The sequence below is a fragment of the Ornithorhynchus anatinus genome, chromosome 3, assembly GCF_004115215.2.
Source record: "Ornithorhynchus anatinus isolate Pmale09 chromosome 3, mOrnAna1.pri.v4, whole genome shotgun sequence".
NCBI classification, from domain to species: domain Eukaryota; kingdom Metazoa; phylum Chordata; class Mammalia; order Monotremata; family Ornithorhynchidae; genus Ornithorhynchus; species Ornithorhynchus anatinus.
Window position 1 is genome coordinate 21,745,849 of NC_041730.1, and position 17,841 is coordinate 21,763,689.

Sequence of the window (17,841 nt, forward strand, 5' to 3'; positions counted from 1 at the left end):
CTCTAGGCCATGCTGGCTTCTTTCCCGGCCAGACGCTCTGGGACACCTTTGGGCTGCGGGGGAAAAACTTTGGGAATCCCTGAAGCTGCCCCTCGTGAAGCAGGCCTCGTGGGAAGGCGAGGGAAGCGATCGTGTGGGATTCATTCATTCAGTCGTTCCCTCGATCGTGTTTACTGAGCACTTACTGTGTGCAGAGCACGGGACTGAGCGCTTGGGAGAGTACAATACGACGATAAACAGTCACATTCCCTGCCCGCAACGAGCTTACAGTCTAGAGGCCTTTCCCTTTTGTGGTAACTCAGGAAACTGCCAGAGGTCGGGTGAAAAGACGGGCTAGTGAGTCCCTCCTTTGGCCCGTGCTTGTGCTTAGGTTCATGTACTGGACCGACTGGGGTGCCAGCCCCAAGATTGAGCGGGCGGGCATGGATGCCTCAAGCCGCCGGGTCATCATCTCCTCCAACCTGACCTGGCCCAACGGACTGGCTATTGACTACGCTTCCCAGCGGCTCTACTGGGCCGACGCCGGCATGAAGACCATCGAGTTTGCTGGGCTGGATGGAAGCAAGAGGAAGGTAAGAGTGGTGCTGAGCAGTGGGAGAGGACTCCCGGGTCATTAAAAACAAACCGTCTACCCAGCGCTTAGTACAGCAGTGCTTGGTACACAGTCAGCGCTTAACAAAAGTACCATTATTATCGTTACCAAAAAATGAACGGTTGAACATCAGCACATGCAGGCATCAGAGGAGGATGAGCTGACGCTTCAACGTTAATTATTTCTAGATGGAACAATCAGTCGGTCGTATTTATTGAGCGCTTACTGCAAGGAGAGGACTGTACTAAGCACTTGGGAGAGTACAGCCCGACAGGGTTGGTAGGCGCGTTCCCTGCCCACAACGACCTGACAGTCTAGAGTGGCTCAGTGGAAAGAGCCTGGGCTTCGAAGTCAGAGGTCATGGGTTCGACTCCCGGCTCTGCCACTTGTCAGCTGTGTGACTGTGGGCAAGTCACTTCACTTGTCTGTGCCTCAGTTCCCTCATCTGTAAAATGGGGATCAACTGTGAGCCTCACGTGGGACGACCTGATTACCCTGTATAATAATGTTGGTATTTGTTAAGCGCTTACTATGTGCAGAGCACTGTCCTAAGCGCTGGGAGAGATCCAGGGTAATCAGGTTGTCCCACGTGAGGCTTACAGTTAATCCCCATTTTACAGATGAGGGAACTGAAGCACCGAGAAGTTAAGTGACTTGCCCACAGTCACGAAGCTGACAAGTGGCAGAGTTGGGATTTGAACCCATGACCTCTGATTCCCAAGCCCGGGCTCTTATCTACCCCAGCGCTTAAAACAGTGTTCTGCACATAGCGCTTAACAAATACCAACATTATTATTATTATTAGAGGATTTGTAGATACCTTACCGTAGGTAAAGCTGCATTGACTGACCCTTTCATTCCACTCTAACCCTAAATCTATAACCACATCCAATCAATCAATCAGTGGTATTTATTGAGCGCTTACTGTGTGCTCTTCCGTAACCTCCGGCCGTCGCTCTTTTGGACAGGAGGAAGGCTGGGAAAGAGGCAGTCGGTTTGGGCTTGAGGTGAATCTTGCCGTTTACTACTGGTAATCTGATTTTCCAGCACTTGTCAGGCAGGCCCGCTACCTCTGAGGACCAGCACTCTCTGGCCCGGCTCGTGGGGTCCCTGGTCAGATCCCAGGTGAAGGAGACAGAGGGGTCAGGAGCATAGCGTAAGGTGTTTTTTATGGTATTTGTTAAGTGCCAAGCTCTGTATTAAGTGCTAGGGTAGATACCAGCCAATCAGATTGGACCCATTCCACGCCCCATATGGGGCTCACAGTCTTCGCCCCCGTTTTACAGATGAGATAATTGATAGGAAAGCACGGCTACCGTGAGATTGCTTCTGCCCCAGAGCCGCTGGGTGCCGCCGACGTATGACGAGAGGAGGATGGGGGATGGGGTCCCCCAGAGCCCGGGGCCCCGCGGAGAGCACCGGCGGCCCCGCTCTGATATCCCACCCCACCCCGACCCGGTGGGATTGACAGAGGCGTCCGGGGTTCGGCAGGTGCTGATCGGGAGCCAGCTCCCGCACCCTTTTGGGCTGACCCTGTACGGGGAGCGGATCTATTGGACCGACTGGCAGACCAAGAGCATCCAGAGTGCCGACCGGCTAACGGGGCTGGCTCGGGAGACGCTGCAGGAGAATCTGGAGAATCTCATGGACATCCACGTCTTCCACCGCCTGAGACCACCAGGTGAGCCGTCCTGCCGTCCGGAGTGAACTGCCCCTCCCCAACCCCTCCTCCCGTGCTGACCCACCTGCCTTGCTCTGCACCGTGGCCCAGCGGAAAGAGCCTGGGCTTCGGAGTCAGAGGCCATGGGTTCGACTCCCGGCTCTGCCACTTATCAGCTGTGTGACTGTGGGCGGGTCACTTCACTACTCTGTGCCTCGGTTACCTCATCTGTAAAATGGGGATAAACTGTGAGCCTCCCGTGGGACGACCTGATGACCCTGTATCTCCCCCAGCGCTTAGAACAGTGCTCTGCACATAGTAAGCGCTTAACAGATACCGACGTTATTATTGTTATTAGTGAAGCAGCGTGGCACAGTGCACTGAGCCCGGGCCCGGGAGTCAGGAAGGTGACAGCTTCTAATCCCAGCTCCAGCCCTCGTCTGCTGTGTGGACTTGGGCGGATCACTTCTCTGTGCCTCAGTTACCTCATCTGTAAAATGGGGAGTAAAACCGTGAGCCCCATGCGGGACTGTGTCCAACCGGATTGGCGTGTATCCACCCCAGCGCTTAGTACGGTGCCTGGAACACAGTGAGCGCTTAACAAATACCTTTTTTTTTTGTTGTTTTTTTAGTGCACACAGCCTGTGCCGCGGACAACGGCGGCTGTAGCCACCTGTGTCTCCGGGCCCCTCCTCCCAAAGGCTTCAGCTGCACCTGTCCCACCGGGATCAACCTCCTGCCGGATGGCAAGACCTGCTCCTCTGGTACGCGCTGAATCGGTGGGGGACGGGAGACTTACCGGGACCTTGGGATGGGTCTCCTCCTTCGGGATCCGGTCTGTTCCGGAGCTGAGGAGGGTGAGGGGAGTTCGGATGTTGAGATGCCACGGAAGGTGAGAGACCCAACGGAGCACGGTGCCGAACGGTCAGGCCTGCCGGGGCGTCAGAAGCCGGGGGTTGCGACGTGGGAGGTGCCAGGCGACTGAGCGGACATCTGGCAGTGGTATCTACTGAACGCTCACTATGTGCCGAGCAACGTACTAAGGCTTGGGAGAGAAGAGAATTAGCAGACGCGTTCCCTGCCTAAAACGAACTTACTGTCTAGAGGGATGTCTAACCCGCCCCCCGCAGGGAGCTCAGGAACAAAAAAGACGACCGACCGACTGTGGTATTTGTTCGGCGCCTACTCCGAATCCCAGCTCTGCCACTTGTCGGCTGTGTGACTGTGGGCGAGTCACTTCGCTTCTCTGTGCCTCAGTCACCTCATCTGTAAAATGGGGATTAACAGTGCGCCTCACGTGGGACGACCTGATTCCCCTGTATCTACCCCAGGGCTTAGAGCAGTGCTCGGCACATAGCAAGCGCTTAACAAATACCAACATTATCATTATTATTACTCCGGGCTGAACGCTTAGGAAGATACGAGATAATCAGATGGGACCCAGTCCGTGTCCCCAAAGCCCACTCGGTGTCCTGAGGCTGGCCCTTTGGACTTCCTGCTCCCCCCGGTCCCTGAGCTCTGAGCAGGGCAGACCTTTGGATTTCTTCAAAGGCTCCTCCCTCTCCCCGCCACCGCAGGCATGAGCAGCTTCCTGATCTTCGCCAGGAGGACGGATGTGCGCATGGTGTCCCTGGACATACCTTACTTTGCGGATGTGGTGGTGCCCATCAACGTTACCATGAAGAACACCATTGCCGTCGGGGTGGATCCACAAGAAGGTCAGCGCGGCCCGCGGAGCTCTGTGCCTCGACTCCATTTGCACAGCGTCCTCAAGGACGCCAGTCTCCTCTGAGCCTTTGCGCCTGCCCTCTTCTTCCTTGGTTTCTCCCTGGGAAGCTGAGAGCGCCTCACCACCGCCTCCGGTTCTACCCCTGCACGTCCCCCGGAGCCCCTGATCAATAACAGCAATAGCAAGAGAAGCAATGATAAAATGAATACTTAAGTGCTTACCGTGTGCCAAGCAGGGTACCAGGCACTGGGGGAGATATAAGCAGCGTGGCTCAGTGGAAAGAGCACTGGCTTGGGAGTCAGAGGCCGTGGGTTCGAATCGAGACTCCGCCACTTGTCAGCCGGGTGACTGTGGGCAAGTCACTTCACTTCTCGGTGCCTCAGTTACCTCATCTGTAAAATGGGGATTAAGACTGTGAGCCTCACCTGGGACGATCTGATGACCCTATATGTACCCTGGCGCTTAGAACAGTGCTCTGCACATAGTAAGCGCTTAATACATACCAACATTATTATATAAGATAGTCGGGTCGGACACAGAACCTGTCCCCCGTGGGGCTCACCGTCTAAGAGGGAAGGGGAAAAGTCTTTCTTCCCCATTTTGCAGATGAGGAGACTGAGATGGAAATGAAGCAACTTGTCCGCGGTCACGCAGCAGGGACGTAACAGAGCCAGGATGAGAACCCAGGTCCTCTGACTCCTGGGCCCGGGCTCTTTCCACTGGGCCACCCTGCTTCCCCCCTTTGCCCTGGGCGTGAGCTTACTGTCGATTTGGATCCATCCTCCATCTTTGTCGTGACATTTCTGCTCGCTCCTCTCATTCCTCCTTCCGGAGAGAGCCTACCATTCTCCGACACGGAGTGGCCGGCCTCCAGGCCCCGTTTGGCTGATCGGGGTCTTTCGCCCGTAGGCAAAGTGTACTGGTCGGACAGCACCCTACGCAGGATCAGCCGCGCCAACCTCGACGGCTCGCTCCACGAAGACATCATCACCACAGGTGAGGCGCACCCGGTCGCCGGCGGGTTCGGGGCTCCCGAGGGGGGCAGGGTCCTGGACGGGGGCTCCGAACCGGAAGCCGACGGCACGCCCTCTCCGGGATCTCCGCAGGGCTGCAGACCACGGATGGGTTGGCGGTTGATTCCATCGGCCGGAAGGTGTACTGGACGGATACGGGGACCAATCGGATTGAAGTGGGCAACCTAGATGGGTCCATGAGGAAGGTGTTGGTGTGGCAGAACCTGGACAGTCCTCGGGCCATAGTCCTGTATCACGAGACGGGGTGAGTGCGGAGTGAGTGAGCGGAGACTACGGCGGGGAAATCAGGCACGCTTTTCTGGGGCACTCTAGTTCCCCGTAGAGGAGTTCCATTCACTTCCGACTTCCGCCACTGCAGCTCCATGTACTGGACAGACTGGGGGGAGAATGCCAAGCTGGAAAGGGCAGGGATGGACGGCTCGGATCGCACCGTCCTCATCAGCAACAATCTGGGCTGGCCCAACGGACTGACGGTGGATAAGGCCGGCTCGCGGCTGCTCTGGGCCGATGCCCACACCGAGGTAGGGAGCCCCTCCTCGGGCGGACGAAGGAGGGGCCGCACTCTGGAAGGGAGGGAGGGGGCGGAGCCGGAGGGGCCCGGGAGCGAGGGGCTTTCTCCCGGTTGATTTCCTCCCTCTCCTCCCCGCAGCGCATCGAGGCCGCCGACCTGAACGGGGCCAACCGGCGCACGTTGGTCTCTCCCGTGCAGCACCCTTACGGCCTCACCTTGCTCGACTCCTACATCTACTGGACCGACTGGCAGACCCGCAGCATCCACCGGGCTGACAAAAGCACCGGCGGTAATGTCATCCTGGTGCGGGCCAACCTGCCGGGACTCATGGACATCCAGGCCGTGGACCGGGGCCGGCAGCTCGGTGAGCTGGACGGAGGAGGGACACTGGGTCTTTTCCCAGCTTCCCCAATCCGGCCCGGACGGGGTGGACCAGGCCAGCAGAAACTCCTTTCGGTCCTTAAGGCGTCGGGCTCCGGTGTCCCACACTTCCCCTTTTTTTAATGGGATTTGTTAAGCTCTACCTATGGGGCCGGGCTCCGTTCTAAGCTCTAAGCTACACAGTCCGTATCCTACGTGAGCCTCACGGTCTTAATCCTCATTTTACGGTAGTAATAATAATAATTATAATAACCGGTATTCCAGGCACCGTAGTAAGCACTGGGGTCAGTAGAGGCAAATTGGGTTGGACAAAGTCCTTGTCCTGCATGGGGCTCACAGTCTTAATGAGAAGCAGCATGGCTTAGTGGAAAGAGCCCGGGCTTAGGAGTTAGAAGTCGTGGGTTCTAATCCTGGCTCCGCCACTTTTAATAACAACAATAATAATATTTTTGGCATTTGTTAAGCACTTACTATGTGCCAATCACAGTTCTAAGCGCTGGGCAGATACAAGGTAATCAGGTTGTCCCACGTGGGGCTCACAGTCTTAATCCCCATTTTCCAGATGAGGTCACTGAGGCCCAGAGGAGTGAAGTGACTTGCCCAGAGTTACACAACTGATTAGTGGCAGAGCCGGAATTAGAACCCACGACCTCTGACTCCCAAGCCCGGGCTCTTTCCACTGAGCCACGTTACTTCTAGTAAGTGAGCTGACGTGATTAAGTGCGTGAACCCCACGTAAACAACCCGATGACCTTGTTTCTACACCAGTGTTTAGAACAGTACTTGGCACGTAGTACGCACTTAACAGATAACATCATTATTATTAATCTCCACTTTAAAGAAGTAGTGATAATAATAATTATAATAACTTTGGTATTTGTTAAGCAGTTACTCTATGCCAGGCACCTTACTAAGCACTGGGGCTGATGCAGGGAAATTGGGTTGAACCAAGTCCCTGTCCCACGTGGGGCTCAGAGTCTTAATCCCCATTTTACAGATGAGGTAACTGAGGCACAGAGAGGTGAAGTGACTTGCCCAGGGTCACACAGCAGGCCTGCTGTATGATGGGACTCTGTGACTTCCTCTGTGGCTCGTAGCACGATAATCATGAGGCTGTGATCGCCAAACTAGGGCACCTGGCTTCAGGTTCCACGGAGCCTTTCCGGACTCTTCCTGCCACCTCGGAGTCAGAAGGTCACGAGTTCTAATCCCGGCTCCGCCGTCTGTCTGCTGGGTGACCTTGGGCCTCAGTTAACTCATCCATAAAACGGGGATTGAGACAGTGAACCCCACAGGGGACAGGGGCCGTGTCCAACCCGATTTGCCCGTCTCCACTCCGGCGCTTAGAACGGTGCCCGGCACATAGTAAGCGCTGAAGAGATGCCATAATTCTTATTATAATTACCTCTAGATGTCTGTCCCTCCCGTCGAAGTAGCCGGGAACGCAGCGGCAGTTTAATGGATCCTTGCTGTGCCGGCGCTGCCCACCTCAGTCAGCAGTTCCTATGGGGCCCTAAAATCCCCCTCCCGCCCTGCTCTTCTCCCCGCCAGGCACGAACAAATGCGGCTTGAAGAACGGCGGCTGCTCCCACCTCTGCCTGCCCCGGCCCTCGGGCTTCTCCTGCGCCTGCCCCACCGGCATTCAGCTCAAGGGAGATGGGCACACGTGCGACCCTTCCCCCGAGACCTACCTGCTTTTCTCCAGCCGGGGCTCCATCCGACGCATCTCCCTGGACACGAGCGACCACACGGATGTGCACGTGCCCGTCCCCGACCTCAATAACGTCATCTCTCTGGACTACGACAGCGTCGATGGGAAGGTCTACTACACTGATGTTTTCCTGGATGTTATCAGGTACCCTGCCTTTTCCCCGCACCTGCCGAAAGTGTGGTTTGTGAATGGTAATTCCGATCACTCGCTCCATCGATCGATCGTATTTATTGAGCGCTTACGGTGTGCAGAGCACTTGGGAGCGTACGGTAGACGTATTGCCTGCCCACAGCGAGCTATCATGCTTCATCTTTTTTTAAATGGTATTTGCTAAGCACTTATTATGTGTCAGGCGTGATGTAGTGGATAGAGCAGGGGCCTGGAAATCAGAAGGTCATGGGTTCTAATCCCAGCTCCGCCACTTGTCTGCCCTGTGACCTTGGCTAGTCACTTCACTTCTCTGTGCCTCAGTTGCCTCATCTGTTAAAATGGAGATGGAGACTGTGAGCCCCAAGTGGGACAGGGACTGTGTCCACCGTGATTTGCTTGTATCCATCCCAGTGCTTAGTACAGTGCTTGGCACACAGTAAGTCCTTAACAAATACCATAATTATAATTATTATTATTAATCACTGAGTGTTGGGGTAGATATGCAGTCCATGTCTCAGGTGGGGTTATAGTCTTAATCCCCACTTTTCAGACGAGGTAACTGAGGTTCAGAGAAGTGAAGCGACTTGACAGTGGTCATACAGCAGACAAGCGGCGGAACCGGGATTAGAACTCAGGTCCTCTGACTCCCGGGCCCGGGCTCTCTCCATCAGGCCACGTGGCTTCTATCACTTCCCGGATAGCCCTGCGTTGAGCACTTAGCTTTGCCTTTTTGAACCTTGAAGGGGGGGGGCAGAACCTAACAGAAGGAAAACCTTCAACGTAGATAAAGGATCTCTCATACGTACCGGAGAACCTGTCAAAGAACCAATAAATGCCCAGAGAGATTCTCTTTCTACTGGTCCCTTCTCTGCTGCTGGAGGTCTGAGGGTGATTCTTGGGACGCTTTTCATTTCTGCTTGGACAGAGGGTGTGGGTTGTCCCTTAGAGTCCCTGCCAGTCAGAGAGCCAACCCAGGGCACAGGGTCTTGTTTAATGCCGCTCTTCCACCCAGCTGGAGTCCGAGCCATTAGTAGCTCCCATGTCCTTGGCAGATCCAATATCTTGGAGCCTGGGCCCAGATTGTATTCTGTCTTAGGTGGAATCAATCATCATAATGATGCTAATAACATTATTAACAACAATAATCATCATTTTGGTATTTGTTAAGCTCTTACTATACTGTACTAAGCACTCGGGTGGATACAAGCAAATCGGTTTGGATACAGTCCCCGTCCCCTGTGGGGCTCCGCAGTCTCCATCCCCATTTTACGGATGAGGGAACTGAAGCCCAGAGGTGTGAAGTGACTTGCCTAAGGTCACGCAGCCGACAAATGGCAGAGCCGGGTGTTTATTGAGCGTTTACTGTGTGCAGAGCATTTTACTAAGCTCTTGGGAGGGTACAGTGCAACAGAATTAGCGGGCACGTTCCCTGCCCGTAATGATCTTACAATCTAGCGGAGCTTCCAGACTAGAGTGTGGGAAAGGGCGGGGGGTGCCCACGGGCAGAGATACCCATCTGTCCCTGGGACCCCCGGTCCTTCCCTCATCCTGGGCTGGTTCCCCCAGGCGGGCCGACCTGAACGGCAGCAACATGGAGACCGTCATCGGACAGGGGCTGAAGACCACCGATGGACTGGCAGTGGACTGGGTGGCCAGAAACCTGTACTGGACAGACACGGGCCGCAACACCATCGAGGCCGCCCGGTTGGACGGCTCCTGCCGGAAGGTGCTAATCAACAACAGCCTGGATGAGCCCCGGGCCATCGCTGCTTTCCCCAGGAAGGGGTGAGTGAGCGAGCGAGTGCCTGTGGGAGCCCGGCAGTCCCAGGAAGGCTGAGAGGAAAAACGGGAAGCAGGGCCAGTTTGGGATAATAATTATGGTATCTATTAAACGCTTACTATGTGCCAAGCACTGTTCAAAGCACTGGGGTAGATACAAGGTCATCAGGTTGTCCCACGCGGGGCTCACGGTCTTAATCCGCATTTTCCAGATGAGGCACAGAGAAGTTAAGCGACTTGCCCAAGGTCACACAGCTGACAAGTGGCAGAGCCGGGATTTGGATAGGAGGAGGGAGGAGAGTAGCTCATGGAGTTGGGATGCTTAAGATGGGCTCTATGCGGGAGGAGATTGGTTTGGGGTTGCTATATTGGCTCTTGGCCAGAGTCTTCCAGGCTCCTATCACTTTCTGTAATGATGATAATGATTGTGATATTTGCTGAGCTCTTGCTATGGGCCCACTCTATGTGCCCAAGTCATTCAGTCAGTCGATCATTTGCATTTATTGAGCGCTTACCGTGTGCAGCGCACTGTACTAAGCGCTTGGGAGTACAGTGCAACAATAAACAGACACATTCCCTGTTCACCGTGAGCTTATGGGGGTGACATTAATATAAATAAATTAATAGAAATAAACCTTCATATATATTAATATAAATGAAAAATTGGGGCTGGGAGGGAGGAAGAACAAAGGGAGCCAGTCAGGGTGATGCAGAGTGGGAGAAGAGGAAAGGAGGGTTTAGTCAGGGAAGGCCTCTTGGAAGAGATGTGCCTTCACTAAGGCTTTGATGCAGGAGGGAGTAATTGCCTGTCGGATTTGAGGAGGGAGGGCTTTCCAGGACAAAGACAGGATGGGGTCGGGGGGTTGGTGGCGAGATAGACGAGATTGAGGCACACTGAGAAGATTAGCATTAGAGGAGTGAAGTGTGCGGACTGGGTTGTAGTAGGAGAGGAGCGAGGTGAGGTAAGAGAGGGCAAGGTGATTGAGTACTTTAAAGCCAGTGATGAGGAGTTTTTATTTGATGCAGAGGTAGATGGGCAACCACTGGAATTTTCTGAGGGGTGGGGAGACATGTCCTGAACATTTTTGAAGAAAAATGGTCTGGGCAGCAGAGTGAAATATGGGCTGGAGTGGGGAGAGGCAGTAGTCTGGGAAGACAGCAAGAAAGTTGATACAGTAACCCAGGTGGGATAGGATGAGTGATTGTATTAATGTGGTAACAGTTTGGTTGGAGAGGAAAGGGTGGATTTTGAATGAGAGAGAGAAGTCAAGGATAACGCTAGCGAAGTTGAGAAGATGGTACCGACAGGAGTCAGTGATGGATTGAATATGTAGGTTCAGTGGGAGAGAGAAGTCAAGGATAACGCCAAGGTTACTGGCTTGTGAGACAGGAAGGGTGGTGGTGCCGTCTACGGTGATGGGCAAGAAAGGGGGAGGATAGGGTTTGGGTGGGAAGATAAGAGGTTCAGTTTTGGACATGTTAAGCTTGAGATGACAGGAGGACATCCAAACAGAGACGTCTTGAAGGCAAGAGCATGTGCGAGACTGCAAAGAGGGAGAGATCAGAGCTGGAGAGGTAGACTTGAGTATCGTCGGCATAGGGGTGGTAGTTGAAGCCATGGGAGTCAATGAGTTCTCCAAAGGAGTGGGTGCAGATGGAAAATAGAAGGGGACCCAGAACTGAATATTGAGGGACCCCCACAGTTAGCGGGTGGGAGGCAGAGGAGGAGCCCGTGAAGGAGACTGAGAATGAATGGCCAGAGAGAGAGAGATAAGAGGAGAATCAGGAGAGGACAGCGTCAGTGAAGCCAAAGTTGGTTAATGTTTCCAGGAGAAGAGGGTGGTCGACAGCGTCGAAGGCAGCTGAGAAGTCAGGGAGGTTTAGGATGGAGTAGAAGCCGTTGGATTTGGCAAGAAGGAGATCATTGGTAACCTTTGAGAGGGCAGTTTCTGCAGCGTGAAGGAGATGGAAGCCAGATTAGAGGGCGTCAAGGAGAGACTCGGAGGAGAGGAATTTGAGACGCAACAGTAAACAACTCACTCAAGGAGTTTGCAGAGGAATGGTAGAAGGGAGGTGGGGCAATAACTGGAGGGAGCCGTGGTGTCAAGGGAGGGTTTTTTTTACGAAAGGGGAGACGTGGGTATGTCTGAAAGCAGTGGGGAAAAAAACACTGGAGAGTGAACAGTTGGAAGATGGCTGTTAAGGCGGGAAGAAAGGAGCGGGTGAGAGTTTTGATAAGGCGTGAAGGAATGGAGTCAGATGTATAGGTGGAAGGGGTGGATTTGGAGAGGAGGCAGACATCTCATCTAAAGGTACTGCGGGGAAGGATGGGAGAGTTGAAGAGGGGGCCGGAAGGGGGAAGGACTGAGGAAGCGTAGGGGAGATTTTAAGGAGCTCACGCTTGATAGTGTCAATATTCTTAATAAATTAGGTGGCCAGGTAATTGGGGGCAAGAGATGAGAGAGGCAGGGGGACAGGGAGCCTGAGGAGGGAGTTAAATGCCTGAAACTGGCGAGGGCTAGGGGCTCAGGCGTCAATAAGACACCTCCTCCGTAAGGGTGGAGAAATTATTTTACCGGGGCAAGGAGAGGGCAGAGTTCAAACGTGCAAGGATAAAGCGTTTGAAGTGGGCAAAGTCGGCCTGATTTTTAGATTTCCACCAGCAGCATTCTGCGGCTCAAGCTTAAAAGCGAAGGAGGCGGACTGTGCAGATGATCCAGGGCTGTGGGTTAGTGGTACGAGATCGACAAAGGGATAAGGGGGCGAGTGAGTTAAGTAGAGAGAGTGGCGTTGAGAACGTCAGTTTGGTCAACGAGAAAAGGTTGTTTGGATTTGGAGGCTGTCAGGTGTGAAGAGGTGAGAAAATTGGATGGAGTCAAAAGATTGGAGGTCTCTGTCGGGGAATAATATGGATTTACAGGAAGGAGGTGTGTGGGAGAGGAGGCAAGTGAGAAGGTAGTGGGTTGTGGTCTGATAGAGGGATTTTCGAGTTGGTGACGGTAGAGATTGTGTAATGGTTAGAGATGATGAAATCGAGTGTGTGTCCAAGTCGGTGAGTGGGTGAGGTAGGGTGGAGCAGGAGGTCAGCGAAGGTGGTCAGAAGGGTTATCAGGAACTTCTATGTAGATATTGAAGTCCTCGAGGATCAATGTGGGGCTGGAGAAAGAGGGAAGAAATGTGAGAAAGGGATCAAAATGATTAAAGAAGTTGGAGGTGGGAACTGAGGGGGCGTAGATGACAGTTACTAGAATCTGGAGTGATTGGTAGAAGTAGATGATATGGGCTTCAAAGGAAGGGAGAGAAAGGGAAGGGGGAGGAGGGATGGTGCGAAAGCGACATTGGGGTACCAGAAGGAAGCCACCACCTCCTCCTTTCCCAGTGGGTCTGGGAGAGTGGACCCCCTCTGGAGAGAGCAACAGGGGAGACCATGTTGTCTGAGAAGAGTCACCTCTCAGTGGTGGCGAGGAGGAGGAGTGACTGAATCAGGAACAGGTCGAGGATGAAGGGATGCTTCCCCATGATGGAGCGGGGGTTCCACAGGCCACACTTGGCTGAAGTTGGTGGTGAGGTGAGGTGGGAGGGGAGGACTGAGATGGGCTGACGGGAGTGGTGGGCGGGGAGGTGAGGATTGAAGAGTCATGGTGGAGTCAGGAAGGGAAACGGACAGTAAAGCCAACTTAATCCGATGATATGCAGAGGAGATGGTTGAATTGTCCTTTGGGTCTTTGAGAATGAAAAGGCCAGAGATTTAGGAGAACGCTGAGCAGATGGTTGAATTTTCCTTGGAACCTTGAGAGTGAAGTGTCCAGTGTTAAGGGGAACCCTGAGGAGATGAATGAATTGTCCTTGGCTCCTTAGGAGTGAAGAGGCCAATTGGTGTGATCACAGAAGAAAGCAGGGGCTGAGTAGGTGTGAATGCGGGCAGCTTTTGAATTGCAAAAGTGTATGAATTTGGACTGTGTTGTGTCTTCCTGTTGGGTCCTCTCGGCAGAGAAATCTCGCCCTCCTCGGGCAGATCGGAGGGTGGTTGGTGGTCCGCGCCGGTTGTATCCACCCCAGTGCTTAGTACACATAAGTGTCCACGATGCAGCTGATGAACCCAAGAAAAACAGAGGCGCCGAGATGGACAAGATGGATATCATTGCATATCGAATCCCCATTTCACAAATGAGGAAACAGTCACGGAGAAGTGAAGTGACTCGTTCGAGGTCACCCGGCTTCTTTCCATGTGGAAGCATCCCCTCATCTGGATTGCCTTTCCTAGCACTACTTTCAAATCCACTTTGTCCCAGGTACCTCTTCTGGACAGACTGGGGACACATCGCCAAGATCGAGCGGGCCAACCTGGATGGCTCCGACCGGAAAATCCTTATCAATACAGACCTGGGTTGGCCCAATGGCCTCACTCTGGACTACGATACCCGCAGGTAAGGACACCGTCTCAAGCACAAGGGGCAAATGAGTGGGTAATCGCTCCCCTGTGGAGGTCCTTCTGTAGGTTGGGCCCAGGCTTCAGCGAGTGGGTAGGTGGGTGGGTGAGAGATGCGGAGGGCAGGGGTGATTGGAAGTTTGTTCCTCAAAATCGTAAGCTTATCGTCTACCCTGAAAGTTCATCGCGGGTAGGGAACGACTCTATTGTGTTGTCCTCTCCCAAGCGCTTAGTACAGTGCTCTGCACACAGAAAGCACTCATTAAATACGGTTGATTAACTGATTCTTCAAGGGCATTGTATTTTCTGAATCCTGTATCCTCCTCTTTTCTGAATAGCCTCCAGGGTTCTCTGAGAAACACCCACCGTTCCCCGCTAACACTGAGGCCCAGCCCGAATCTCTAACCACTGAGGCCCCACACCTTCCTGTGATTTATCCATGAGAGGGAGAGAGATCAGTTAATCAGTGGTATTTATTGAGTACGCCCTATATGCAGAGCACTGAACTGAGCACTCGGGAGAATAGAATACAGCACAGTCGGTAGATACATTCCCTGCCCACGAATAGCTTATAGTCTAGAGGAGAGAGGAATGGCTCCTTGGGGCAGAGGCTGGAAATTCTCCCCTCCGGGGAGGATTTATAGATTTCCACTTCTCCTACCAGATTTGACTTCTCCCCTCTCACAGGATCTACTGGGTGGACGCACACCTGGACCGGATTGAGAGCGCAGACCTCAATGGAAAGCTACGGCAGATCTTGGTCAGCCAAGTGTCCCATCCTTTTGCCCTCACACAGGTAAAACAACCTGGGGGAGTCCGGGTAGGCAAAAAGCAGCTAGGGTTTCTTCACTGAGGGGAATAGGGCAATGGACCATGGCTAGCCTACCATGCCATTTGTCTCGTGGGGTGTCCATAACAATAATAATGATGGTATTTGTTAGGCACTTACTCTGTAACAAGCACTGTATTAAGCTCTGGGTTAATAATAATAATGTTGGTATTTGTTAAGCGCTTACTACGTGCAGAGCACTCTTTTAAGCGCTGGGGTAGATACAGGGGAATGAGCTTGTCCCACATGAGGCTCACAGTCTTGACCCCCATTTTATAGATGAGGGAACTGAGACACAGAGAAGTGAAGTGACTTGCCCACAGTCACACAGCTGACAAGGGGCAGAGTCAGGATTCAAACCCATGACCTCTGACTCCCAAGCCTGGGCTCTTTCCACTGAGCCACGAGGTAGATACCGGATAATCAGGTTGGATATAGTCCTTGTCCATGTAGGGCTCATGGTCTTTTGGGAGGGAGGAGGATTTAATCCCCCTTTTTTTACAGATGAGGAAGCGGAGACCCAGAAAAGTTAAGTGACTTGCTCAAAGGTCACCCAGCTGCCAGGTGGCCAAGCCAGGTTAGAACCAGGCCCGGGCTCTTTCCACTAGGCCACTCTGCCCATCCAGCCAACCCAATCGTACTCCAGTAAAGTAACATTTCTAGGGCGATCTCTGAGTTTCCTCTTGTCTCCGACCAGAGCAGTGCCACCTGTCCCATCACTGGGGCCTCCTCAGAGCCCGCAACGTTGCTGGTTCCGACTCCGTCATTCGGGGTCATTGCAGGACTTGATAGGGAGGAAAAGGAGGAGGAGGAGTCGTACTAGTAGTAATAATATTTATGAAGGTCTTACCGTGTGCAGAGCACTGTACGAATTTCCAGGACAGCATACACAGCTAGGAATTAGACCCCGTCCCTATCCCTCAGGGAGCTCACCATCTAAAAGTTTAAGTAGGGAAAAGAGATTGGAGACAGACACATCGGGAGCAAGAAAACATTAAAGCACAATGCAAAAAAACCCCACAAAATAGGCTCAAAGCCTCGGCGGGGTTGGAGGACACCGAAGGCACGCGGGAGCAGCTTTTATCCCCAGTCCGGCATGCCCGGAGCGGGCTGGGAGCTGGGGGACTCTCGGTGGTGAGAGAGAAGGGGTTTTTCTTGGTGGAGATAGAGGAGTCCGAGAGCACGTGGGAGCAGCTTTCATGTGTGGACTTGGGAATGCAGGGATAGTAGGGATGACATGGAGCAATTCCTCGACTGGAGACCTGAAAGAGCTTGGGGACCATATGAGAGAAGGAGAAAAAGTCAGAGACTCCTTCTACCTCCTTTGTAAATGAGGATTCTTCCTCATTTTTTTCCTTATGGTATTTATTAAGTGCTTACTATTTGCCATGCACTGTACTAAGCGCTGGGGTGGGTACAAGCAAATTGGATTGGACACAGTCCCTCTCACACATTGACCTCACAGACTTAATCCCATTTTTCAGTTAAGGTGAATGAGGCACAGAGAAGTGAAGTGATTTGCCCGAAGTCACACAGCAGACAGGTGGCAAAACTGTGATTAGAACCCATGACCTTCTGACTCCCAGGCCCGTGTTCAGTCCACTAGGCCACGCTGCTTCTCACCTAGTCCACATCTCTGCAAAATCGCATTCAATCAGGACGGTTCAGTCCTCGATGATCTCTGAAAGTTGGGGCCTGAATGATGGGTAACGTGAGTGAAGTCCAACCCCTTTTGCATTTCCCCGATGAGCAGCAAGACAGGTGGATCTACTGGACGGACTGGCAGACCAAATCCATTCAACGAGTGGACAAGTATTCGGGTCGGAACAAGGAGACGGTGCTGGCTAACGTCGAGGGGCTCATGGACATCATCGTGGTCTCCCCGCATCGGCAGACAGGTGCCAAGATATTGTCTGGTTTCCTCCCCGAGATCAGCTTCTCAAACCCAGCGATGCCCACGGTAGCGTTGGCTGGTTTAATAAGGGTGAGGCGAGGCCAGCCTTCCCCTCGGGACAGGAGAGAATCTGTCCTCGATCTCCGAAGAGCTTTCTCCAGGGGCCTGGTTTCATAAGGGCGGCAGAAGAGAATTCTAGGTACTCATTTCAGGCCCCTGCTCTGGAATTTATTGGTAGTCTCCCTTGGTTGGACCTTCGCTCTCCCCTTTCCTCACATCCCAGCCTCCAAGGATTGCCCTGCTCACATTCTGCCCCACCCTGGGAGTGGGGGGTAACCTCAAAGCCCTCCTTCACTGTTCCTGGTAAAAGTCGTGTCCCCGAGAAGCCCTCCGACTGCACGTCATTTGCTTGGCACCTCTGCCCCTCCAGGGACCAACGCCTGCGGGGTAAATAATGGCGGCTGCACCCACCTCTGCTTTGCCAGAGCTTCGGACTTCGTCTGCGCCTGTCCCGATGAGCCAGATGGGCGGCCCTGCTCCCTAGGTGAGTTTGTTTGGAGTCCACTCTCCCCTGCCAGATTCCAAGTACTCTGTGGGCAGGGATCATATCTATGAAATCCATTATACTGCCCTCTCCCAAGTGCTCAGCACAGTGCCCTACGTGCAGGAGGCATTCAGTAAGTACCATTTTTTCAAATGATACTCGTTAAGCACTTACTATGTACCAGGCACCGTGCTAAGCACTACAGTAGATACAAGATAATTGGATTGGACACAGTCCCTGTCCCACGTAGGGCTCACGGTCTTAACCCCCATTTACAGAGGAGGTAACTGAGGCATAAAGAAGTGAAATGATTTGCCCAAGGTCACACAGTAGACAAGTGACAGAGCCGGGATTAGAACCCAGGTCCTTCTGACTCCCAGGCCCATGTTCTATTCACTAAGACACGCTGGTTCTCCGTCAGCCAGCCTGGGATTGCTGAAATCAGTGAACTGTACTGGTCCGGGCCACCTCTCCTTCGGAAATGGCTGGGACGAGACCGAGTGATCAATCTGTGGGTGTGGGTTTCTCTCTTTCCCTCTCCCTCCTTCTTTTACTTTCTCTGTCTTTCATCTCATGGTCTTCCCCTCTCTCTCCCCCT

General features: G+C 53.2%; 1 protein-coding gene across 3 annotated transcripts in view; it reads left to right on the top strand.

The window, feature by feature from the left end:
- The window catches only part of LRP4 (LDL receptor related protein 4), a 71,579-nt gene that overhangs the window by 43,584 nt on the left and 10,154 nt on the right, over positions 1 to 17,841 (top strand). For all 3 annotated transcript variants that reach the window (XM_029059978.1, XM_029059979.1, XM_029059980.1), the window contains exons 20-33: positions 371 to 572; positions 2,084 to 2,273; positions 2,885 to 3,016; positions 3,830 to 3,970; positions 4,891 to 4,977; positions 5,088 to 5,259; positions 5,374 to 5,536; positions 5,665 to 5,890; positions 7,459 to 7,762; positions 9,335 to 9,553; positions 13,840 to 13,974; positions 14,664 to 14,772; positions 16,559 to 16,703; positions 17,130 to 17,243. In XM_029059978.1, the coding sequence (XP_028915811.1) occupies positions 371 to 572; positions 2,084 to 2,273; positions 2,885 to 3,016; positions 3,830 to 3,970; positions 4,891 to 4,977; positions 5,088 to 5,259; positions 5,374 to 5,536; positions 5,665 to 5,890; positions 7,459 to 7,762; positions 9,335 to 9,553; positions 13,840 to 13,974; positions 14,664 to 14,772; positions 16,559 to 16,703; positions 17,130 to 17,243 (2,339 nt within the window). The remainder of the gene's footprint in view (positions 1 to 370; positions 573 to 2,083; positions 2,274 to 2,884; positions 3,017 to 3,829; positions 3,971 to 4,890; positions 4,978 to 5,087; positions 5,260 to 5,373; positions 5,537 to 5,664; positions 5,891 to 7,458; positions 7,763 to 9,334; positions 9,554 to 13,839; positions 13,975 to 14,663; positions 14,773 to 16,558; positions 16,704 to 17,129; positions 17,244 to 17,841) is intronic.